The following is a 24,702-nucleotide window of genomic DNA, read 5'->3' as shown; positions in this document are numbered from 1 at the left end:
TGTTTTCTTCATCAATATCTATGTTTTTTATATAATGTTATTGTTATATAATGTAAATATTACATTGTAATCTGAATTATGTACAAGTTTGTAAAATGAAAAACAATTTTAGCGTCAAACCTCCTGTCCGCCAGGTTGCGCTAATGCGCCCACATACACACTCGCTTTCTCTCTCACACACAAACACGCGCATGTCTTCAGCTGTCAAAAAGCTTAAGTTTGATGCGGTTAAGATATTTAGGCATAAATTAAATAATCGAGAGTGAGAATATGAGCCGGATAAGTTTTTATATCTCTAACTTATATAATGTATGAATAAAGTGACAGCGAGTTAGATCCGCGCTAGAGAAACGCAGATGAACTGATACAGAAGGATACAGGGGGATTTTCCGGACAGGACAGGATGAGCTGGTTCGGTAAGAGCGCACTGATCGGTCTCGGTGTCAGTGTGACTCTCAGCACCGGCCTGATCGCAGTATTGATCATTAAAGAGGCTCTCAGGCGGAGAAACAGACGCCTTTTGCTGCACAACACGAGCTCCGGGTCGCAGAATGACGCAGGTATGGACCAAAACACCATATACATCATCATCATCATCATTTATGGGGAAATACTATATACATAAACAAAAATGGGCTAAAGGGAAAGCCAACTTTTTGTTATTTCAGATAGATATGAAAAATTATATTGAGTTACTAATTGGGTTGAAAAATAGTTAAGCAACACGCAGTAGGTCTCTGTGAAGCTTTTATGCTATTTATATGATGATCTCATACCTGTTCTTTTTTCTGTTTATATTATTTTCTTTCTTTTTACTTGTATTATTATTTTATAAAGTACACTGTATATTTTCTTTTCCTATTTGTTGATATTTGTTTCATATTTTTACACTATATGTCGGATTTTTGTCATATTTATTATTGATACTTTGCAGTCACGTGATATCTGGCGGGCAACGAACGCGGTTAGTGCATCCAATCGCACAACAACTATCTGGCATGTCGTGTACACCTCAAAACACCAACTTTTGTATATTAAAACTGGCAACGTCCTGGCAAGATCCTTGATTAGCTTACTGGTTTTCGTTGCTAGAGAATGACGTTCTTGCCCGCCAGCCAGTACAACTGACGTCACGTGCAAAGTATCAATTGACTGGCATTCAATAATAATAATAATAAAAAAAAAAATCATAATTATGTTCTCTCTGTTTCTCTCAAAACATTGTATATCACACGATAAATATGATCTGGCACACTGTACACATGTATATGACACTGATGAGCTACTCTCTGTGTGTGTGTGTGTGTGTGTGTGTGTGTGTGTGTTCAGTGGACTCTGCGGCTCTTTCTGCAGCAGTGAGGGGTTTGTCTCCTGAGCAGCATGTGGAGCTGAGGAAGACTCTGGATGAGGTGATGAAGAGTGTGTCCAGTCTGAGGAATGAGATCGCAGAGCTGCGTGAGGGTCTGAGGGACATCACCACCACCATCGCTGAAGATGTGAAGTGTGTGATCAGTGTTTCTTCTCATCTGATCCTCTGTCACCTCATCTCATTTGAGTCTCCATCCTGTCTCATCTGACTCTCTGGTCTCACGAGTCTTTCTCGTCTTGTCTGACCGTCTCTCCTCTCATTCTCTCTTTTGTCTCGTCTGATTTTCACTTGTCTCATCTGAGTCTCCTTCCTGTCTCACCTGACGCGTCTCATTTAAGTCTCCATTGTCTCAGCTGACTTTCTCTCCTCTCCTTTCATTCTCTTTCTTGTTTCTTCTGACCTTCTCTCGTCTCATCTGAGTCTCGCTACTGTCTCACCTGACTCTCTTGTCTCATTTGATTTCCTCTTTTCTCCTCTTATTCTCTCTCTCGTCTCATCTGAGCCTACCTTATGTCTCACTCGACTCTCTTGTCTCATTTGAGTCTCTATTGTCTCACCTGACTGTCTCTCCTCTCATTCTCTCTATTGTTTCTTCTAACTTTCTCTTGTCTCATTTGAGTCTCCATTGTCTCAGCTGACTTTTTTCTCCTCTTATTCTCTCTCTTGTTTCATATGACTTTCACTTGTCTCATCTCAGTGTCTCTCCTGTCTCATCAGACTCTCTCATCTCATTTGAGTCTCTCTTGTCTCCATTCTCTCCTCTTATTCTCTCTCTTCTTTCTTCTGACTCTCACTTGTCTCATTTGAGTCTCTCTCTTTTCAGGAAGACTGTGGAGGAGAGTCAGAGATCGCGGCGTCGGCGGACGCTCATGCCGAGGGAACGCTCTGAATCTGTGAGCTCCAGCTCCATTTATTTCACCGCCAGTGCCGGCGCCACCAGTCAATATGACGACAGTGAAGTCGGGTATGTCACAGTGTCACAGTGTCTCAGCCCTATTCGTACGGGACTAGTTTAACATGGAGAGGAGGGGTAAAGTAATAATTACCAGAGCTTCTCTGTGATTTTAGTCCCGTCCGAATGTGCATCTCAGTAATCATTAATGTCAGAGAAGATTACGGCGACTTTTACCTTCAGTAAAAAGGTCCGGAAAAATGACCTCAGGTAATCCTAATCCCGTGCGAATAGACCCGCTGTAAACATGTACGTAAATATTTCGTCATTTCGAGTTTAAAAGTAGTTTCAAGTATGGAGACGCTTGAAAAAGCATTCAGTTGTGTTCTAGACGCTGGGACAAAAACTCAAGTGTTTTCCACACACCATTCAGGTCAGAAAGAAGATCGAAAGCACTTGTTAGAGGCACGAAACTTCTTTTAGCGTTAGCTAAGTGCCTATTACCAACACAATCCAATCTGAAGTTCATTAATACATCATTCGACCGGACATAACTGTTTTATATATAGAAATATAGATTATATGTGTTTGCACACGTGATATCAGGAGGCAACGTAATACACACATGACGACAGGAGTGACGGCGGTGTGTAAATCGAGTTACTCTCCCACTTCTGCTAGTTTTACTGAGATATCTTATCCCGTGCGAACTGGCCATTAATATTACAGACGTCCTGTGGTAAATTACATTACTCCATCTACCCTAGTAAAGTTTATCCCGTCCGAATAGGGCTCTAGAGCTGCGGTGTCACACTTGATGTTTGTACATGCAGGATGATGTGTAGCTCTCGAGGTTGTGTTCATTTCAGCAGTTGAGCTCTTCCACAGATACTCCACGGCATATTCCAACGTTGAGTCCGACTACACGGACAGAGAGACGGATCGCGAGACGGATAAAGATGGGGAGGATGATGGCAGAGACTCGGATGAGGAGGAAGAGCAGAGCTGTGCCACGGTGCTCACGCTGCAACAGGACGATTCGCAGCTTGAGGAAGAGGATGATGAAGATGCCGGGCTAATGGTGGACACTGTAACGTTCAGTCCCAGCCCTGAACTCTCCCTCCTGCTCGCCCAGTGTGATCTGCTGCATGCAGGGGACTCTGGGAAAAAAGCAGAGGGCTTCAAGCTGCTGACGGAGAACAGACCACTGGTGAGCAGCTGATATGTAGAGAGCATTTATTTAATGATAACCAAAGAGATGTTTCTTGAGCAGCAAATCAGCATATAAGAATGATTTCTGAAGAATCACGCGACACTGAAGACTGAAAATTCAGCTTTGCATCACAGGAATAAATTACATTTTACAATAAATTTAAACAGAAAACAGTTATTTTAAATAGTAATAATATTTCACAGTATTACGGGTTCACTGTATTTTTGATTAAATAAGTGTAGCCTTGGTGAGCAGAAGAGACTTCTTTCAAACAGAAAAAAAAATCTTATCCACCCCATATTTTATAGTACAAATTCAAAGCAAGTGGCAAGTTAAAAAAAAAAGAGAAAAAAAAAAGTTTATTTATTGTTTGAAATGATAAAACAATAAAAATAAAGCTGAATCATAACTGTAATAAAAATTGTGTTTCTTTGTGCATGTGTGTCAGTATGCTGATAACGTGGAGTTTATGTGGCGACTGGCTCGTGCCTACAGCGACGTGTGTGAGACGACAGACAACAGAGAAGAAAAGAGAAACTACGCAGAGCAAGGTGAGGAAATATTACGTGACATTTCGTTCCAGTCACACACTAGGAAGTGGACTACACTTCCTAACATCATGCTTTGTGAGAAAGTCACTGCCCCTGCTGAGCATCCTACATTAGGAAGTATTAAACACTCTCTAGGGACCTTATGAATTGGATTGCAGCTTATAATGTACTGTAAATGCACTGACCTTTGACCTTTTGACACTTAAGGTCATTATGAAGCCGAGGCAGCGCTGATGAGGAATGGACTGAGCGCAGATTGTCACAAGTGGTATGAAAACAGCACACACTTTCTCCTATGGAAGCTTGTTTCTGCCACAGAATATTTTTTTTTTATTTTCGCAACTTTCTCTCACAATTCAGACTTTTTTTTTTCTCACAGTAGCGAGTTTATATCTCACAATTCTGAGTTTATATATAAACTTAGAATTGTGAGGGGAAAAGTCAGAATTGTGAGATATAAACTCAGAATTGTAAGAAAAAAAGTCAAAATTGTGAGATATAAACTCGTAATTGTGAGAAAAAAGTCTGAATTGTGAAATATAAACTCGTAATTGCTAGAAAAAAGTCAAAATTGTGAAATATAAACTCGTAATTGCTAGAAAAAAGTCAAAATTGTGAGACATAAACTCCTAATTATAAGAAAAAGTCAGAATTGTGAGATATAAACTCGTTGTAGTGGCCGTTCGTCAACAAAGTAACAAATAAAAATCTTAAGTCAAAGTTCAAATCAAACAAAAACAAAAGGCCACTGATGCACCGTGGGTTTTGGTGTACGCGGGTGGGAAAAACATCAGGTCCAAACAAGTATTTAAAATTCAACAAAACGTGGTTTATTTTTAACTGAAGTCGAGCAAACACAGAACAAAACAAATTTCATGTGCCTCTCCCGCTCCGGTAAAAAAACCATGTGCCTAACCTGGTGCATGCTAGTTCCTGCCGTGCGCTTAGCTAAATAACCCATAGTGCCCCCTAGCGTGCTTGAAACGAACAAAACAAAGAATAAACTAACAAAACACTAACAGAAATTTAATCATAATTAAATAAAAAAATAAATAAATTTATCATAATGAAATCTAAACACATTACTAAATAGCTCCAACACTCCGGCCCCTAATTGTGCATTAAATCACAATTACATCAATCTCCCAAAGGAGCTATTCACTCAACCCTAACCTATAACTAGATATAGCATATCATACATCAGCTTCGGTTTCCGGTCTTCCTTGTGGTGAACCTAAAACAAAACCAAAGAAAGATAGAGACAAAAAGGGAGAGAAAAAGCAAGAAAGAGAGAGAGAGTCCATGGAGTCACACCCCTGCTTCCAGCAGCAGACAGAGCTTGGTCACTGGCCTCTCCAGAATGCTGGTTCTTGTCCGAAGGCGCACAGAACGCACCAGGCCCCTTGCATCTGCTCTCACATCCAAAATTTTCCCCATCAGCCAAGATCCTCTTGGGGCGGTGGCATCTGCAATGAGGACGATGTCTCCAGGAGTGAGACTTCTCCTTGGTCTTATCCACTTTTGTCTCTCTTGCATTATTGGTAAGTATTCAGCAATCCATCTCTTCCAAAAAAGTTCCGCCATGTATTGTGCTTGCCTCCACCTCTTCCTGATGTACAGATCACTGTGGTCAAATAATCCTGGTGGCATGACTGGCTTGCCTTTTAACGTCAGAATGTGACTAGGTGTGAGTGCCTCCAGGTCATCTGGATCATCAGAGACCTTTGTAATTGGTCTGTCATTTAATATGGCCTCAGCCTCACAAAACACAGTATGGAGTCCTTCATCGTCCAGAACTTGTTGTTTGAGAACTGAAGTGAGAACACTCTTCACTGAACGAATCAAGCGCTCCCACACACCGCCGTGATGGGAAGCTGCAGCTGTGTTAAAGTTCCACTTTATGCCATCCTCAACAAAAGCTCTCTGAATGTTTCCATGATTTAACCCAGCCAGACTTTCTTTCAACTCCCTGTTGGCTCCGACAAAGTTTGTTCCATTGTCAGACCTGATGGAGGAAACTGGGCCTCGTCTACAGATGAACCTCCGGACAGCATTTATACAGGAATCTGTATCCAGCATATGTGCCACCTCCAAATGCACAGCACGACTGGTGAAACATGTGAACAACACTCCATACCTTTTAAGAAGACTCCTGCCTCTTTTAACGTCGATAGGCCCAAAATAGTCGACTCCTACGTCCGTAAAAGGGGCTCTATCAGGCAACACTCTTTCCTCAGGCAAGTCTGCCATCTTCTGTTCAAGAAGCTTTCCTCTATTGCGTCTGCAGACCACACATTCAGATATCACCTTCCTGGCAGCGGAATTTGCATTAATGATCCAATACCTCTGACGCAGCTTAGCCAGTATGTGATTTCTTCCTGCATGTCCCAGTTGATGATGAATATGGCGCAGAATCAGTATGGATACATGCAGATCTTTGGACAGAATGACAGGATGTTTGGATTCTACTGGCATTGCTGCTCGACCCAGCCGACCACCTACTCTGAGGATTCCATCATCCATCACAGGATCTAGTCTGTACAGCGGACTCCCCTTGGAAACACTATTACAGCCACTCTTCAATAATGCAATTTCAGCTTTAAACTTATGTTCTTGTACATACTGAATGATTGCATATTCTGCTTTCACAAAATCTTCAGGAATCAGACTCTGTCCTTTGAACATGGCTTTAAAGCTCTGAATTTTCCTTTCCACTGCAGGTCCTTGAGTCTCCAGCTCGTCCTTGTTGAAGTCTGCAGAGGCACACAACTCCTTCCTCTTATGTCCCAATAACACAAGAGCTCTCTTAAGCCTCAGCAACCAAGCAACAGACCTTTTTAGTTTTTTCCAAGATGAAAAGTAACAAAGCAGGCGATCTGTGGCACACTCAAAATCCACAACAACAGAGTTTGCTGTCAAATCCCTTTTGACCTCTGGGTCATTTACAGGAATTGCATCGAGCTCAGCATCCAACTTAGGCCAAACCTCCTTTGGCTCACAAAGAAATTCTGGACCATTTATCCATCTCCTGCCTTTCAGGAAAGTCTCTGCCCTCATTCCTCTTGATGCATCATCTGCCGGATTCTCCTTTGATCCGACATATCTCCACTGATGAACACTTGCTGCGTCTCTGATGAAGGAAACTCTGTTTGCGACAAAAGTGTGAAATCGCCTGGTTTCATTACAGATGTATTTAAGAACAGTTGTGCTGTCGGTCCAGAAAACTGACTTCTCCAGTTTCAGTTGCAACTCCTTTTGAAGCATTTTATCAACTCGGACTGCAAGAACCGCCGCTGTGAGTTCCAGTCGAGGAATCGTTGTCTGCTTTAATGGAGCAACTCTGGCCTTTCCCAACAGAAATGCAACCTGAACTCTGTCGTTCCTTTTCAGTCTCAAATACGACACTGTTCCATATCCAACTTGGCTGGCGTCGGAAAAGTGGTGAAGCTGTGCTGCATCAGGATCTCCAAAATCTCTGGATTTAATACAGCGATCCACATTGAACTCAGCCATCTTCTGGAGATCCTCCAACCATTCAAACCACCTTTTAGAGAGGGAATGAGGAATGGCATCATCCCACCCCAAGCCTCTTCTACAAAGCTCCTGTAACAACAATTTGGCTGGAATAGTAAACGGGGCTAAAAATCCTAAGGGGTCATACAGTGAGCTGACCACTGACAAAATACCTCTTCTGGTCTGTGGCTGTTCCTGTAATGAGGTCCTAAACTTGAATTTGTCGGTTTCAATGCACCACTGTAGTCCCAATGCTCGCTCCATTGGAAGTTGGTCCGTGTCCAAATCCAGCTCCATCACTTCCTTGGCTCTACAGTCTTCAGCAATTGACAGCAACACTGTTCGGCTGTTGCTGATCCATTTGGAAAGATTAAATCCTCCTTTGTGACAAAGTGCAGTCAGATCCTTAACCAGTTGCACTGCTTCCTCCTCTGAGGCCACTGATTTCAAGCAGTCGTCAACATAAAAATTGCTTTTGACTGTATTTACCACTTCATGAGGGAAATGTTGGGCATTATCAACTGCAGTTCTCCTCAATGCATAATTTGCACAACTTGGTGAAGATACTGCTCCAAACAAATGTACTTTCATGCGATGTTCCTCTGGAGAATGTGAAGTATCTCCACCAGGCCACCAGAGAAAGCGGAGAAAGTTGATATGCTTTCCAGAAACATGAACTTGGTGATACATTGCTTGAATGTCGGCCATCACTGCAACAGGCTCCTGTCTGAATCGAACAAGGACCCCGATTAAAGAGTTTGTTAAATCAGGGCCCTGCAACAGCTGACAGTTCAGTGATGTCCCTCTATATGCTGCTCCACAGTCAAAAACAACTCGCAGCTTGCCCTTTCTGGGATGATAAACCCCATGATGAGGAAGATACCAAACATTTCCATCACTCTGCTTTAGTTGATCAGAAGGCACAAGCTCAGCATATCCTTGCTTCACCATGTCATTTACAAATGTGATGTATTGTTCCTTGAACTGACCATTCTTGACAAACTTTCTTTTCAAGCTCTGGAGGCGCTGTTCGGCAACGCGACGATTGTTTGGCAACAGGGGATTTTCCTCCTTGAAAGGTAAATCAATGCAATAATGGTCTCCAATTAACTTTGTGGTGTTGTTCATGACGTTCATAAACTTTACATCCTCTCTGGACATTTCAAGCTGCTCATCCGACGACCTCTCATTAAAGTCATAGTTAAACTGTTTAACCAGCATTTCCTGTAGATGTTCAACAGAGATTCTGTTTGATGTTACAGCAGAGTAGTCACTTTTATTCCTGTTGCTCCCACCACGAAGTGGACCATTAACGACCCAACCAACTCTGGTTCTGACAGCATAAGGTCCCTCATCCTGGCTGTTGATTAGCTCCCAGGGCTCAATCACTTTTGGTGCATCCGTTCCAATGAGCAAATCAATGCCTTCATCAATGTCATGAAGCTTAACAGCATTGAGATAAGACCACTGTTCCAAATCTTCTTGTCGTGGAATATTGAGTGTGGAAACAGGCATATCCTTTTGCGTTAAGACGCCAGGTAACTCAATAAAATCATTCATATTTATCCCAGATACTTCAAGACCGGACAGCATATGAGCATTTACAATCTTCTTTTGACCCATTGTTCTTAACAAAATACTTGTCCTTTTACCCTTTACATCCAATCTTTTTGCCAAACTATCTGTACAAAACGTTCCCGAACTCCCGGGATCCAAGAAAGCATATGTCTGCACAGTTTTGTTGCTCCTCTGGCTCTTGACTTTGACTGCAACAATAGAAAAAATTGAGGCATCTTTGTGACCAGCCCCAATATGGCCACAAGTCTGAGACACTGAAGGTGAAGCATTTGTTGAGCTCACAGACTGTTGATTGGAGGATGTTCCTTTATCCTGCCGCTCTATATGAAGAACACTTGGGTGATTTTGGTGACACACATTGCAGTCCAAACGTTTTCTACAATCTTTACTCATGTGGCCCACTTTCAGACATCCAAAGCAGATTCCTTTTTCTTTAATGAAATTAATCTTGTCCCTGTGTTCTTTCATTTTGAACTGTGAACATTGATCCAATGAATGATTACCTTGTGTACAAAACAGGCAATTAAGAGTAGAGTGTCTGGAATTGTTTCCTGTATGTTGAATTATAACTCCTTCTTTGACTGCAGTGACATTGGTGGCAAAACTGCTCCCTCTTTTCCTTTGTTTGAAGTGACTGGCATTGGATGTTTTGGAGTTGGTGAGCTGTAGGTCTTGGATGTTACCAAAGACTGGATCAGAAGCAATCTTGACTTGTCTTTCTATAAATCCTACCAGATCAGTGAACGTTGCTCTATCACCTCTTCGTTCTTGCAGATCACAAGCAACATTTCTCCACTTTTCCCTTAATTTGTAGGGAAGTTTCAAGATGATACTCCTCATGTTTGATGGTAAGTCCAGCTCTTTCATGTGCATCAAGTGTTCTGTTAAATTTGCACATCCACGCAGAAACAAAGAAAATGATTGCAACCCTTTAATATCCTCGCTTTTAACAGGTGTCCAGTTAAGTATCTTTTCCATATATGCAGCAGCAATTTTGTGTTCATTTCCAAAGTGCTCTGCATGAAGACTTTTGGCTCTGTGGTATCCCTGCTCTGATGGTAAATGCTGACAACTGTGCACCAGGTCCTTTGGCTGCCCCCTGGTGTACTGTTCAAGAAAATGTAAACGATCACTCCATTTATCTGTTTTAGCCTCCACCCCATTTTCAAAAGCTCTGATAAAAGATCTGTATTGGAGAGGGTCTCCATCAAACACAGAGATGTTCCTAGATGGGAGGACAGCACACAGATTTTGTTGGACAAGCAAAGCAGCGATGTCATTTTGTTTTTGCATAATGTTTAAAACATCATTTTGATAGTTGTCAGTCAAAGCTTGGGTCTGATGGTGACTATGTCCCATGTGCACTCCGTTTACAGTTTGCATCACATGAACTGGAGCATCAGCCTTTAATATCATTTCATCCATTTGTTTACTTTTTCTTTGTTTAGGCTTAACAACTGGTGGTTGGAGTCCAGAAGCAGACAAACCAAGAGCATGATCATTGCCATTCATGATATCTGGGACAAAAGTGTTGGCGTTGGCATTTAAATCACTTACTCCTCGTGGCTTATTCCTTTTATAATAAGAATTCATGCCGTCTAAACATTTTGAGCCACACTGTGACCTGGTTTCCAAAACATGAAGCTTTGCGTTTGTTGCTGCCAATTCCGTTTCAAGCTCAAGTTGCTCCATTTCTCTCCTTAGTTTTTCCTGTTGCGCTTCTATTTGATGTTTCCTTTTCTGCGCAGCGATGCGCTCCTCGAGCGCTGCCCTGTCGGCCTCCGCTTTAATGCGCGCAGATGACGTCGAAGAAGTCCGTGATAGTTGAGAGTGTGCATTTTCAAAGCTCGCTTTTACACTTGAAACGTTGGAGACACTATCTTCAGGATTTACTTCATCAGCATTACATTGATCATCAGGAGTATCTTTATTTTGCTCAGCACGTGAATCATGCGCGTCAGAAAGCCATCCTTTTACCTTAGTAAAATCACGATATTCTGTCATTTTGTCCGTGAAATATTTACTTTGTCTTTCAACTTCATCTTTGGGCAAAGGTAGACTCATAAAAGATTTATGGACATCATGTGCGTCTTCGCAACACCTTACAAACACAGAAAGCTCATTCTTTATTGAATCAACATTTTCCTTTGATGTCATTAACTCATTCATGTGTTTCATACACTTTTTGGCATGTTTGCATTTTTCACTCCTTTTTTCCTGGAGTGTCATCACACTATATTCTATACCTTTAGCAGACATTTTAACAGCTCTTTTTGGCTTTTCAGTATCGTTTGCACCAACGTCGGACATTTCCGTTTCTTTTATTTATTTTCCTTTTTTTGTTTGCAAACAAATCACACAGTTCATTGATGCACAAGAGAGCAGGTTTGCAAAATACACGATGATTATTGATCATCAGATCCTCTTCATTAAAACAAACACACACTCCCGGACTTTTTATGCATGAATGAAGGCACGTGGCCATGTAAAGGTAGACGTGTGACATTCAATCGATTCCTTGTGAAATACTGTCAAACTCCACTCGTTTGGCCGTTTTCCATTACGGCTCTAAACAGTTATATCACTGACTTACCGGTTTCTATTAAGAAGGTTGAACGTCTTGTGTGGTCTGGGCCAGAATGCGTCCTGTCGCCCCCTCGGCTGAGCAATGCTTAATGTCTTTTTATCCATAAATCCACATCCAAGCGATCCGATAAGTCCAGCATTGAAGAGTTCAAAGGCGGGTTTTTTACTTGATGTAGTGGCCGTTCGTCAACAAAGTAACAAATAAAAATCTTAAGTCAAAGTTCAAATCAAACAAAAACAAAAGGCCACTGATGCACCGTGGGTTTTGGTGTACGCGGGTGGGAAAAACATCAGGTCCAAACAAGTATTTAAAATTCAACAAAACGTGGTTTATTTTTAACTGAAGTCGAGCAAACACAGAACAAAACAAATTTCATGTGCCTCTCCCGCTCCGGTAAAAAAACCATGTGCCTAACCTGGTGCATGCTAGTTCCTGCCGTGCGCTTAGCTAAATAACCCATAGTGCCCCCTAGCGTGCTTGAAACGAACAAAACAAAGAATAAACTAACAAAACACTAACAGAAATTTAATCATAATTAAATCAAAAAATAAATAAATTTATCATAATGAAATCTAAACACATTACTAAATAGCTCCAACACTCGTAATTGCTAGAAAAAAGTCAAAATTGTGAAATATAACCATGCAGTTGTAAGAAAAAATTCAGAATTGTGAGATATAAACTCCTAATTATAAGACAAAAATGTCAGAATTGTAAGATATAAACTCGTAATTGCCAGAAAATGTAAAAATTTGGAGAAATATTCTTGGAATTGTGAGATAAAGTTATTACCTTTTTATTATTATTTGTTTTTAATTCTGTGGCAAAAACAAGCTTCCATACCCTTCACCTCTGCTGTATGAGATGATTTATAATATCTGTAGTTCATAATACATCGGCACTCTCTGTCAGGTTTGCCGTCCTCGCACGCTTGTCTTCACAGTACGAGAGCATTCACGGAAAACTGAAAAGCGGCCGCGTTCTGAAGGTGAGCCAGTGATCTCAGATGAACACGAGTGTCTTCCTTCATTGACTTCAGGCGTGTGTGTTTAATGACTGTGTTTGTTCCTGGATGTTCTGACAGGAGCATTTGGATCGAGCTTTGGCTCTGCGTGACGATGATCCGACCTGTTTCTACCTGCTCGGCCGCTGGTGTTTAGAGGTCAGTTCAGACTGATCAAACAATGCCAATCTCAGCAATAATTAACAAGCCCCTATTGCATTTTTTTCAGATATTACCTTTCATTTAGTATGCAATACAGCTGTTTGTGAACGTAAAAGGTCTGCAAACATTCAAAGATAAAAGTTATTGTCTCCCAAAAGAAAGAACAGATTCTAAACTGCCTGAAACGAGTCGTCAGTAATTCCAGTCTTATTTCCTGCTTGAAACAAATTTGCATAATGCCCACCTATGGTCTTTATTGGCTGCCCACGAACAACGAAACCCTCGTTACTGTTCATATCACTGTGTTTACAAGTGCTGAGGAAGATCTGGTGCTGAAATTCAGACATGGTAATGGGCATTTGGTTTCTGTCACACACTGTAAACCAGGGTTCACCAATCTCGGTCCTGGAGGGCCGCTGTCCTGCAGAGTTTAGCTCCAACCCCAATTAAACACACCTGAACCAGCTAATCAAGGTCTCACTAGGCATACTAGAAACTTTCAAACAGGTGTGTTGGAGCTGGCTGGAGCTAAACTCTGCAGGGACAGCGGCCCTCCAGGACCGAGATTGGTGAACCCTGCTGTAAACGGTCGACCAATCACAACAGACTGGGTCGTCTGACCAATCAGAGCAGAGGAGGGGTTTAGAGAGGCTGAATCCTTGATCGAACCATTTTAGACACTGAGAACAGAGGTGATGCTGCAGAAAATTAAAGTGTTTTTTGACCTTGGATGCATGTAAACCTACTGTAAGAGAATGTTAACCACTTTCAGACGACTGTACCAAACCCTCATAAGATCTGTGTGTGTTGTAGGTGAGCTCTCTGGGTTGGTTGGAGAGGAAAGCTGCCGCCACGCTTTATGAAACTCCTCCTACATCCTCACTGAATGAAGCTTTGGAGAACTTCCTCAAGGTATCGATTGGTCGCTAGTCTTTGATCTGTATTATGAAGTGATGTGGGTCTGAGATTTACAGCTTCATCAAACATGCTCTGATGTTTCCGATCGTCTGATCTCTAGGCGGAAGAGTTAAATCCTGGATTCTCTAAAACAGTCCGGCTTTATATCGCCAAGGTATTGTCTACACAACACATAATGGGTTTATTCTTCAAGACATGTCATTCTCTTAAAGGGACAGTTCATCTAAAAATGACAATTGTGTCACTGAGATACACTCATGTCATTCCTTTAAATATTTGTGAATTCTTTAAAAATGATTTCTTATTGGAATAAGATGCATTTATATTCTTTTGTTTTCAGTGTCATAAGGAGCTCGGAAACGTGTCAGAGGCCAGAAATTGGGTCCAGTTATCTCTGAGCACACCAGCAGGAGCAAATGAGGTGAAGTGCATTCGTACTCTTAAGCCCCGTTTACAGCTGGTATTAAGATCGGATCACAAGTAGACGAGGGAGACACATACCCGTTTACACCTGGTGTTTTAATCCGTCTTTTTGTTCACTTTCAATCACTTCTGTCCTGATTTCTTCGAGGGGAGGGTCTATGAGCGGGTAAATGTATGAGCTTTTCAGATCTTTTGATCTAATTCTCTCGCGCAATTTACACATGAACACGACTGGAGACAACGGAAAAACACACAGAGAGCATCAGCTTTAGTTTCTGCTCTGACATTCACAAGACCAGCCGAACGCTGTGAGTGTGTGTTAGAAACAGGAATGGTGAGAGAACATTGAGCTTGGTACATATTTCATCTTCAAACCAAACTTGGGTCTCCAGCTAAAGTTTAAATCCCGTCTGGCTAGAGCTCTTCGCATAATGTTCCCACATTAGGTCATTAGACGGTGTTTTGTGGCTGTTTGAACACATTCGATCACATGAGCGTTTACACTACAAAAGCAATCCGATCGAATGTGTTTTCAAATACCTCTGGAAGTGGTCAAAAGTGGACGAGCTCAAAACGTTTTAGACGCCGTTTACACCTGTATTTATTTAGTGTCGTCCACTTGTGATCCGATCGACCAAAACGCATCTTAATACCAGGTGTAAACAGGGCATTAATAGTTTCACTAGGATTGGCAGCATTTGGATTCATCATGTGAATTTTTTTGTTGTAGTTTTAATTTCTCAGATTGATTGTTGTTTCTTCAGGATTCAGACAGCGCCGCTCTACAGGAGGAGCTGAAGGCTTTGATTGACAGCACTGCTGACCTATCGAAAAGCAGTATCGATCATTAGGGTGGGGTCTAATGAAAACTGTGATCTAATTTCACCAAATATTGTGCTCTATTTTATTTATTTAATGTCTACAAAGGATGTGCATTATTAAAATGAATAATTTCCCTCCAGTAATCTGAAAAAAAAAAAAAAAATTATATCTAAAAATTATTTACTATTGTTCACATTTCTACATAAAACGCTACATTTAATTCCTTTAAAAAAATATGAAGGTAACTCAGATCATTCCTTGTTTTTTTTAATATTTAACCAGGCTGTTAAATTATTTAACCGTCTAATCAGTTACATGATGTTTATGTTTGATTTCATTTAAAATGAAGTGAATTCCTGAAATATGACAATAAAATTCCACAATTGTCTCAGTATTTTGCTGTTTTTTCCCCCCATCTATTTTAATGGTTCAATCCTCTTTTGGCATATACATTCAAACAAACACACTTTTATTAGTTTAACAGATAAAACGCTTTATGAGTAGTTTTATGTACAAGAAAAAGTTTCAGTCCAGACAAAACGCACAAATATAACAAAAAGCTGTAAATAACAAAGAGGTTGACGTCACACTAAAGAGCAAATAATTACACCAGCTCAAATCACTCAGATCCATCAATCTGCACGTATGTAAATAAATCATGAATTTCACTCTCAAGGGTTCACTCTTTTTCCAAAGTATAATTCCAGACTAAACACATTTCAACCATTTTAAAGGAGTCTCTTCTCCTGCTGATGGTCTCGTATGGCTCACAGCAGTGCAGGTCGTTTCTCTGATCTGTGCAAGTTTCAGTCTTTGGCATCTCCCACTCCATCAGCATTAATGGCAAACATGGCCTCCGACTCAGGCAAACATGGGGAGTCGTAGATCTTACATATCCTCGTCTCACCTCGACCCTTCCGCAGGTATAATCTACACGAGAGACAGACATTATTAATCTATAGAGCATATGAGCATCGATCGCCACCATCGTACACTGCTAAGTCTTACCGAGTAGTCGATGCGTGTGCCAGAATGTTTCCTCCAATCGGCTTCTTGGGATCTGCAGAAAACATGGCCGCTCCGTCCACCTGTGCTACCACCTGGTTAGTGATGACAACGGCCACGCCAAACTACAAACGAGACAACACACATATCCATGAGCTCACGTCATATACAAGACACTAATGAAGGACTAGCTGTGCCACTTAAATTAAATGGTTAATTTATTTTTAAAAAATGCAAATTGATAAAACACTGTTCAAACTGACAAACATGTAAAACTTATTTAAATAGTTTAATGTTTAAAAGCTTAGTCAAATGTACATAAATAAAACGTAAAAAAATAAGATATTTAAAACTATTTAATGTTTAAAAGTGCAGTTAAATGTTAGAAACTAATGAATCACTTAAAGATATTTAAAACTTGTTTATTCATGTCCAAAAAAAATGATGTAAATGCAATAAATTCATAATTTTTTTTTAATGCAAACAGTTCAAATATAGGAGTATATAAATATATATAATTCTTATCAAGGTTTTAGTTAACTAAAATTAGAAGCATTAAAAACACATTTTTGTTAAACCGAAAATTATTTTTCATTCTTAATTTTGTATTTTTTTTTTTTTATCTAGTTGCCAAGGTAACATTCCTCAACATTTCTTTTTTTTAACTTGATGTATGAAAATAAACAAACTAGACAAAATAAATGGTAACTGTACTTAAAGCCTGTATATAATGCATTATAAAATGTAAAAAAAAAAAAAAAAATCCTCTTAGATTCTGCAATTTGTGAAGAGCTGCTTTACCTCATCGGCGAGACGGAGCAGCATGCGCAGAAAGCGTCCCAGATGCCCCTGACGGGCAGACAGCTCTCCTCGTCCAGAGTAATCTGTCCTGTAAAGTGCAGTGGCGCTGTCTACGATCAGCAGAGCGTATCTGAAGACAGATTGAGAATATTTCAGCACGTGGAGCGAGTGAAAGCAGTCTGGAGTCAGTTTCTGGCTGGATGTGTGTGTTACCTGGACTCAGTCATCATAGCGGAGGCCTGATACAGCAGCTGCGTCTGATGGTCTGTGTTGAAGGCCCTGGCGTACGCCACATTATCCAGCACGTCACTGCCCACCAGCCCGTACCTGACGCAGAACCAAACACAGAGGTCAATGTTTTGCACATACTGGATTCATATGAGTGTTTAGAAAGCGGCTCTGACCTCTCCGCTACAGCCAGCAGTCTCTCGGGACGGAAGGTTCCTTCAGTGTCGATGTACATGGCTTTTCCTTCCCCACCGCCCTGATCTATGGGCAGCTGAAATGCAAAGTTCATGTTTTAATAAAGATAAAAGTTACTGTGTTTACCAGATTTACATGGTTATTTAGTTTAACAGGGGTTAAAATACTGGATATAACTTTGCAGAGTTCTTGTTAAATCTTGTTAACATACATTTTCACAGACAAGGTTTAAGATAGTTCCAGACTAAAATGCATGTTTGAGCTGTTTTAACTGAAAGCAACTGGCATATAATATCAGTTCCATTGTTTTTTTCTAAGGCACGTTTATAAAAGCTACTTAAATGCCCTAACTGAACTAAGGCCTAATCCTGGCCTTTAATTTGTAATTTATTTTAAATGTACACTGTGTAGGAATTTCTCCCATCTAACGGTGAAATTGTATTTTGCATTCAAACGAATAGTGCTCTCTAGCGCCTCGCTTTTTCAAATACGTGTTGCAACTACAGTAGCCGTTATGTACCAAGAAGCTATGACAACATGTCTTCCAATAGCACTTCGAGTTTTCTTTCGGGAGTTGAGGTTCGTTATTTTGCTTTTTTGGCGACGAGGATTCCTTCTCCTGTGGCTCGACATAAGTATGATCCTGCATTATGAAGTACCGTGCAGTGCAGCCTTTCAAATTTGCCGGGGCAGTGACAAGCGCCTCTCTCTGATCTCCGTTTCAGCTGGTTTCAGTCACGTGACTCTGGCTCTGAACGGAAACGCGTTGAGGTAGGCTAGTGCTTTTTGTCCCTCTCTGCTATTATAGTTTTTCAAAATGGCGGAATGACACTGAAGCCTCCTTGGACTTTGGACCCGTCCAATGTACATAAAGATACGAAATTCTTCGCTTACGAGGATAAGTCCGATCATTGGCAGAGGTAATTTTACACCAATGAGGACATATTTATGAATAAAGACATTGATTTTAGCTAATAAAATACTTAAACTACACAGTGTACCTTTAAAGATAAATTTCAGCATCATAACTCTATCCTTCAGTCACATGATCCTTCAGAAATCATTCTAATATGCTGATTTGCTGCTTAAGAAACATCTCTGTTTATTATCTATAAAATTTTGCTTCATATTTTTGTGAAAACTGTGATACATTTTCAGAATTCAGTGATTAATAGAAAGGTCAAAAGTAACATCACAAATGTCTTTACTGTCAATTTTGATCAATTTATTGCATCCTTGCTGAATACAAGTATTGATTCTTTTTTTTTTTTATAGGAGGAAAAATAATGTGTGTTACCTGGCAGGTGACGGCCAGTGTGTGACACAGCTGCGTCTTTCCAGTGCGAAACTCACCAAACATCTCAGTGATGGATCCCGTCTCGAATCCTCCTGCGCAACACAGACAGAGAAAGATTCAATCAGGTGATTCAGTATAAAGTGTATTATTTTCTGCCTGACAGTTCAGTTCAGTGTCTCACCCTGCAGGAGTTTATCAAGCTCTTTAGATCCTGTGGAGATCTGGATGATTTCAGCTCTGCGCTGGTGGAACTCAGTCGCTGTGGTGAATCCCATAGGAACCATCTTAGCAGCCTCTGTCTGTTGGTTACAGAGTTAGAGGTTTGTACAAATCACTAACACATACAGTGAGGAAAATAAGTATTTGAACACCCTGCTATTTTGCAAGTTCTCCCACTTGGAAATCATGGAGGGGTCTGAAATTGTCATCGTAGGTGCATGTCCACTGTGAGAGACATAATCCAAAAAAAAAAATCCAGAAATCACAATATATGATTTTTTAACTATTTATTTGTATGATACAGCTGCAAATAAGTATTTGAACACCTGTCTATCAGCTAGAATTCTGACCCTCAAAGACCTGTTAGTCTGCCTTTAAAATGTCCACCTCCACTCCATTTATTATCCTAAATTAGATGCACCTGTTTGAGGTCGTTAGCTGCATAAAGACACCTGTCCACCCCATACAATCAGTAAGAATCCAACTACTAACATGGCCAAGACCAAAGAGCTGTCCAAAGACACTAGAGACAAAATTGTACACCTCCACAAGGCTGGAAAGGGCTACGGGGAAATTGCCAAGCAGCTTGGTGAAAAAAGGTCCACTGTTGGAGCAATCATTAGAAAATGGAAGAAGCTAAACATGACTGTCAATCTCCCTCGGACTGGGGCTCCATGCAAGATCTCACCTCGTGGGGTCTCAATGATCCTAAGAAAGGTGAGAAATCAGCCCAGAACTACACGGGAGGAGCTGGTCAATGACCTGAAAAGAGCTGGGACCACCATTTCCAAGGTTACTGTTGGTAATACACTAAGACGTCATGGTTTGAAATCATGCATGGCACGGAAGGTTCCCCTGCTTAAACCAGCACATGTCAAGGCCCGTCTTAAGTTTACCAATGACCATTTGGATGATGCAGAGGAGTCATGGGAGAAAGTCATGTGGTCAGATGAGACCAAAATATAACTTTTTGGTCATAATTCCACTGTTTGGAGGAAGAAGAATGATGAGTACCATCCCAAGAACACCATCCCTACTGTGAAGCATGGGGGTGGTAGCATCATGCTTTGGGGGTGTTTTTCTGCACATGGGACAGGGCGACTGCACTGTATTAAGGAGAGGATGACCGGGGCCATGTATTGCGAGATTTTGGGGAACAACCTCCTTCCCTCAGTTAGAGCATTGAAGATGGGTCGAGGCTGGGTCTTCCAACATGACAATGACCCGAAGCACACAGCCAGGATAACCAAGGAGTGGCTCTGTAAGAAGCATATCAAGGTTCTGGCGTGGCCTAGCCAGTCTCCAGACCTAAACCCAATAGAGAATCTTTGGAGGGAGCTCAAACTCCGTGTTTCTCAGCGACAGCCCAGAAACCTGACTGATCTAGAGAAGATCTGTGTGGAGGAGTGGGCCAAAATCCCTCCTGCAGTGTGTGCAAACCTGGTGAAAAACTACAGGAAACGTTTGACCTCTGTAATTGCAAACAAAGGCTACTGTACCAAATATTAACATTGATTTTCTCAGGTGTTCAAATACTTATTTGCAGCTGTATCATACAAATAAATAGTTAAAAAATCATACATTGTGATTTCTGGATTTTTTTTTTTTAGATTATGTCTCTCACAGTGGACATGCACCTACGATGACAATTTCAGACCCCTCCATGATTTCTAAGTGGGAGAACTTGCAAAATAGCAGGGTGTTCAAATACTTATTTTCCTCACTGTAGAATAACAGATAGCAATAGCCATGTTTCCACTGTCGGGCCAAAATTGAGCATGCTAGTGTGTGTCAGGGCCAGTCGTGTTTCCACTGTCACTTCTGGCCTTTTCGGGGCTTCCTCAGGGGGCAACGGCCAGGGGTTTTTGGCCCGCCGAATACTTTGGTCCAAATCGGGCCAACTGGGGCAAGAGGAGTGGTCATGAACAAAGGTGGAGTTTACCTGAGTCAGGAGACAGTCAACACTGCGTTATCGTACCAGTACCAAGCATTCAACATTTAAGACATTTTAAACAATTTCCAATTACCTCACGCAGACAAGCACTAAAATTGTTCTGCCTTTTATGTTTAAACTGGAGTCGGACAATGATGGAGAGACTAAAGAAGAAGTGACAACATGTAGAATGCAACAGGACGTTTCTGAATGGTTAGTTGATGAATTTATGTTGCTGATGTGGAGTTAACTATCTTCAAGTCATTGATTAGCATATCCTGTCATGGTAATCTATAAAATCGCTTGTGTGGGAACTGTTGTAAGATGCCTACAGAGTGACATGCTATTGGATTTGTGTTGCGTACTGTATTGCATGTGAAAAGTCACAGAGCAGTGTGCTCGACTACAACAACTCTTCCTCTTCTCAACATGGACTGCGTGTTCCTGGGGGCGGGGTTTATGTAAATTTTAGGGTTGGCGATGTCACTAATCCAGGAGGAATGTTGTGTAGTCCCTACCAGCCGTTTGTTGTAGTCCTTAAAAAACTATTTCTTTAAAAGCAAATATCTCCCTTTGCTTGCAGATGTTGTTTATGCTCAAACAGCAACATTACACACTAACTAAAGTTAGAAAAGTGAAATCATAATCAACCACCACTTTAACCATTGTGATAATAAATACACACGTATTTATTTTTTCCTAGCGTTAGTCCCGCTCATTTGCAGGGTCCACTTCATCTGAATTATCTGCACACACACACACACATTGGATTTGGCACAGGTTTTACGCCAGAACTCTTTCCTGATGCAACCCACACTCACACACACTCCTGCATTTTTATTGGCTGGTGAGTAGACATAGGTCATAGCAGCGAACACACTGTGGGATAATCATGATAAATTTCAGAAAATTATAACAGGCCATCTTTGGTCACAAGACAGTGACAACGGACCTCTCTCACTGTACGATGTAGGACCAGCGTTTAGGAGCCACGCCCACAGAAACCGCCATGATTGGTCACGATCTTTGGTCTGGGACAGCCCAAAATCATACAATGTGTACCAGGCATTAGACAATGTATGATTTATTTGGTTTCATCTGTCTCTTCCCTGTGCCTTTGTTGATACTGGACTAACGCATCCGCATACATTATAAGATGTGTCCCAATTTACATAATTATGCATGATTCTATGACATTTTGTAGTATAAATAGTGCGAGTAGTGTTCACACTAAAACTTTCAAAAAGAAAAAGTGCACTTTAAATACCTGGATGATGCACTTAATTAATCGAAAAAAAAATGAAGTGTGGAATGTTGGACACTCAACTATCGCAGCTTTAATTATGTAGCAGAGGGGCTATCAGACTCAGACGTTGAATGACTAAATAACCTTATAAAATTCATACACTATATGGTTGAGTACATAGTGTATGAGTACGTTGTGTATAAATGAGGGCTGGGGGAATTAAAAAATAACGCAGCACTTTTTTTGGCCTCGTTTTAATGGCTTCCTGTTGCGGCTGCTATTGAAAAGGCCGAAAATATGCCGTCCCACCCCTCCGTGTTCGGCGATCAGGTTTCATTCTCGCGCAGCTTTTATGAGCGGGTCTTTTTCCGCTCCGTGTGTGTGTGTGTGTGTGTGTGGGTGCGCTGCTGTGCTCTCTGCTCAATGTTCCGCTCCGTGTTTACGCTGCACGTTCTGCTCTGTCGTTAACGGCCCAAACGCTCCAATCATGTTCCGATCACGCTCTGGAAAAGCAAAGTCCGCTCAAATAACGTGAAATTTCTCAGTAGTAGACTTCTGTTTGCTGAGCTGTTTGCTAACAATGGTAAAATGACCTGCTCTGATCACATGCTCTGGTAATAATAGCTTTGTAGGACTATATTTTATTTTGATAATTAGTAAAAAAAAAAAAAGCTTGGGGGAAATGCAATTAATTACAGCAAATTGTGCAATTAATTAGTTAATTTTTTTTAATCGATTCCCAGCCCTAGTATAAATGCATAGTGCATCATTTGGGACACAACTATAAATTAGATATACCCTGGTTAACTGGTATCTGTTTTCTGTCTGTGAGCTCCTTCAGTTGCTTTGGCTAAAAGGATAACAGTATCATTAGATGGGACAGATCGCTCAAATCTCCTCAGATCACATAATTTCGCGGAAAATTTATAGAAATGCTCATTCTTTATAAAGAAATGTTATGTAAACATGATATTTTAGAAAATATTTCTCTAAATGTGTAAGGCTTTGGACTTAAAAGCCTTAATGGAGTTGTTTTGTGCATTCCTGTGACCTGTAAATGGAAGCAGGTGCAACTGAACAAGCATGTGTGCTATTTTTATGTTGTCTTTTTATACAGTTGTAAGTCAGCTAGCCCCATGCTGGTAAAATGGTGGGGTTGTGTGACATCGTTCTATGAAGGCGTGTTAAGTGCGTGTTTTAGGGTAGCACTGTGGGGTTACTGAGCCGCTGAGGTATGAGGCTATTTGCCCACGCCTGGCACGTTATTAGCCCTGGCTCGCACTGTCCCGGCAGTGGAAAAACAGCTAATGTTGACCAAGGTCTCACCAGGATCTTGTCGGCTTTGGCTTCGCTGATTCCTTTGATGTGCAGCAGCTCTTTCTTGGGCGCGTACGCAACGGCCTCCACGGTGTGAAAACCACCATCTTCCAGCTTCTTAATGTCACTGCTGCTAATGCCACACTGCTGCAGAGAGATTTACAACAACATCATCATCAATAAACATTTAAACATCAAACCATGTTTGTGTTAGTATCTGCCACTGCAATCGTACCTCCAGACGGGAAACCGGTTGTGGCCCAAAACTTTCCTCTTCCTCGACCTCGCCCTCCACCTCCACCCGGGATGCGTTCCTCATAGCCATATTTACTGCTCCAAAACACATTACACTTGTATATTATTATAAACCACTTGTGATGCTTGTAGATTAAGACTTCCCAAATTAATAATACACATTATCATCTTAAGAAATTGAATGAAAAGCTGTACATTTACATTTAAACCATACACTTACATAACTTAGTTGTAAACGAATGCATTTATTAGCCTAACACCAAATCAAGGTTCAAACTCAACTTTTGACCAATGCTTTAATGACTTTTCCATGCGCATTGTGACAACTAGATAAGGATTTACAAAATTTACTTACGAAAACGACAATATTATACATTTCTGGACATGTATCAAGCTATTATTTGAAATACCTACATATATTAGTAAGGTAACAACACATAAAAATACGTACAGTAATGGTATTAGATGGTAATACCACAGTACTTTGATATATAGCATAGTTTTAACATAGTATTCCAAGGTACCTCTGAGAATACCATGGTACTATTAGAAGTACCATGGTATTACAATCGGACACATCAACGTTACTGCTATCTAACGTTAATAATCAAAAGCACAACGCGCAAATTAACTAACGTTAAACTAATGCAACGATAATCGATTATTTGTCCGTTAAAGATACTAAACTATGTTTCCCCACAGTGTAAGACACTAATTTAGTCTGATCAGTCTAATGTGTTTTAAAAACCCCACAGAACACACACACACACAACTTATAGCGCTCTCATCGACATAAACAATCGACATAATCATGTTCTCACTCAATAGTTCATATAAATGTGTCAGAGTAATCTTGTAGATGTGTGATTATTTCATTTAAATGTTTAATATCGTTGTTTTTGTCACTCACCCGTTGTTTCTGTTGCTGCTGCTCTGTGCTCAATCTGAATTTTCCCGCGTGCCGCCGTCAAGCCACGTCACCAACGTCATGACGCCATCACGTCAACGATGTTTCATAACATCACAATCCGTTTTTTTGTTGTTGATTTTCTTTTCTTTTATATATATATATATATATATATATATATATATATATATATATATATATATATATATAATGTATGTTGAAATAGACCTCGCTATTCGAAATGTCACCCCTTTGTATAACATCAATT

The 24,702-nt window shown here is 40.7% G+C and overlaps 2 protein-coding genes across 2 annotated transcripts; one reads left to right on the top strand and one right to left on the bottom strand.

Annotated features, from left to right (window-relative positions):
* Nucleotides 1-142: 142 nt before the first annotated feature.
* On the top strand, nt 143-15,422 carry rmdn3 (regulator of microtubule dynamics 3). The gene is made up of 12 exons (XM_084091845.1): nt 143-560; nt 1,330-1,501; nt 2,193-2,333; nt 3,150-3,471; nt 3,923-4,025; nt 4,233-4,293; nt 12,616-12,691; nt 12,788-12,865; nt 13,682-13,780; nt 13,887-13,940; nt 14,127-14,207; nt 14,974-15,422. Exons 1-12 carry the CDS (start codon nt 404-406, stop codon nt 15,058-15,060), a joined length of 1,431 nt encoding a protein of 476 aa, XP_083947971.1. The 5' UTR covers nt 143-403; the 3' UTR covers nt 15,061-15,422.
* A 76-nt stretch (nt 15,423-15,498) lies between these two features.
* Nucleotides 15,499-24,533, bottom strand: rad51 (RAD51 recombinase). The gene is made up of 10 exons (XM_084091846.1): nt 24,438-24,533; nt 23,508-23,602; nt 23,282-23,419; nt 18,739-18,856; nt 18,558-18,649; nt 17,242-17,336; nt 17,051-17,164; nt 16,838-16,967; nt 16,040-16,161; nt 15,499-15,961 (listed from the first exon to the last, which is right to left on the bottom strand). The coding sequence occupies exons 2-10, from the start codon at nt 23,595-23,597 to the stop codon at nt 15,838-15,840; spliced, it is 1,023 nt and encodes a 340-aa protein (XP_083947972.1). The 5' UTR covers nt 23,598-23,602; nt 24,438-24,533; the 3' UTR covers nt 15,499-15,837.
* Nucleotides 24,534-24,702: the final 169 nt, after the last annotated feature.

This window comes from Abramis brama, assembly GCF_963993115.1.
Source record: "Abramis brama genome assembly, chromosome: 18".
Classification (NCBI taxonomy): domain Eukaryota; kingdom Metazoa; phylum Chordata; class Actinopteri; order Cypriniformes; family Leuciscidae; genus Abramis; species Abramis brama.
This window is presented reverse-complemented; position numbering and strand designations above follow the sequence as displayed.

Coding starts and splice junctions, on each gene's coding strand:
- rmdn3 (XM_084091845.1), top strand. CDS start 404: ATGAGCTGGTTCGGTAAGAGCGCACTGATCGGTCTCGGTGTCAGTGTG. Junction 1,502..2,192: donor ACCATCGCTGAAGATGTGAA/GTGTGTGATCAG, acceptor CTCTCTTTTCAG/GAAGACTGTGGAGGAGAGTC. Junction 12,692..12,787: donor AAAGCGGCCGCGTTCTGAAG/GTGAGCCAGTGA, acceptor ATGTTCTGACAG/GAGCATTTGGATCGAGCTTT.
- rad51 (XM_084091846.1), bottom strand. CDS start 23,597: ATGGCTATGAGGAACGCATCCCGGGTGGAGGTGGAGGGCGAGGTCGAG. Junction 23,420..23,507: donor AACCGGTTTCCCGTCTGGAG/GTACGATTGCAG, acceptor ATCTCTCTGCAG/CAGTGTGGCATTAGCAGCAG. Junction 17,337..18,557: donor CACTGGCCGTCACCTGCCAG/GTAACACACATT, acceptor TTTGCATTTCAG/CTGCCCATAGATCAGGGCGG.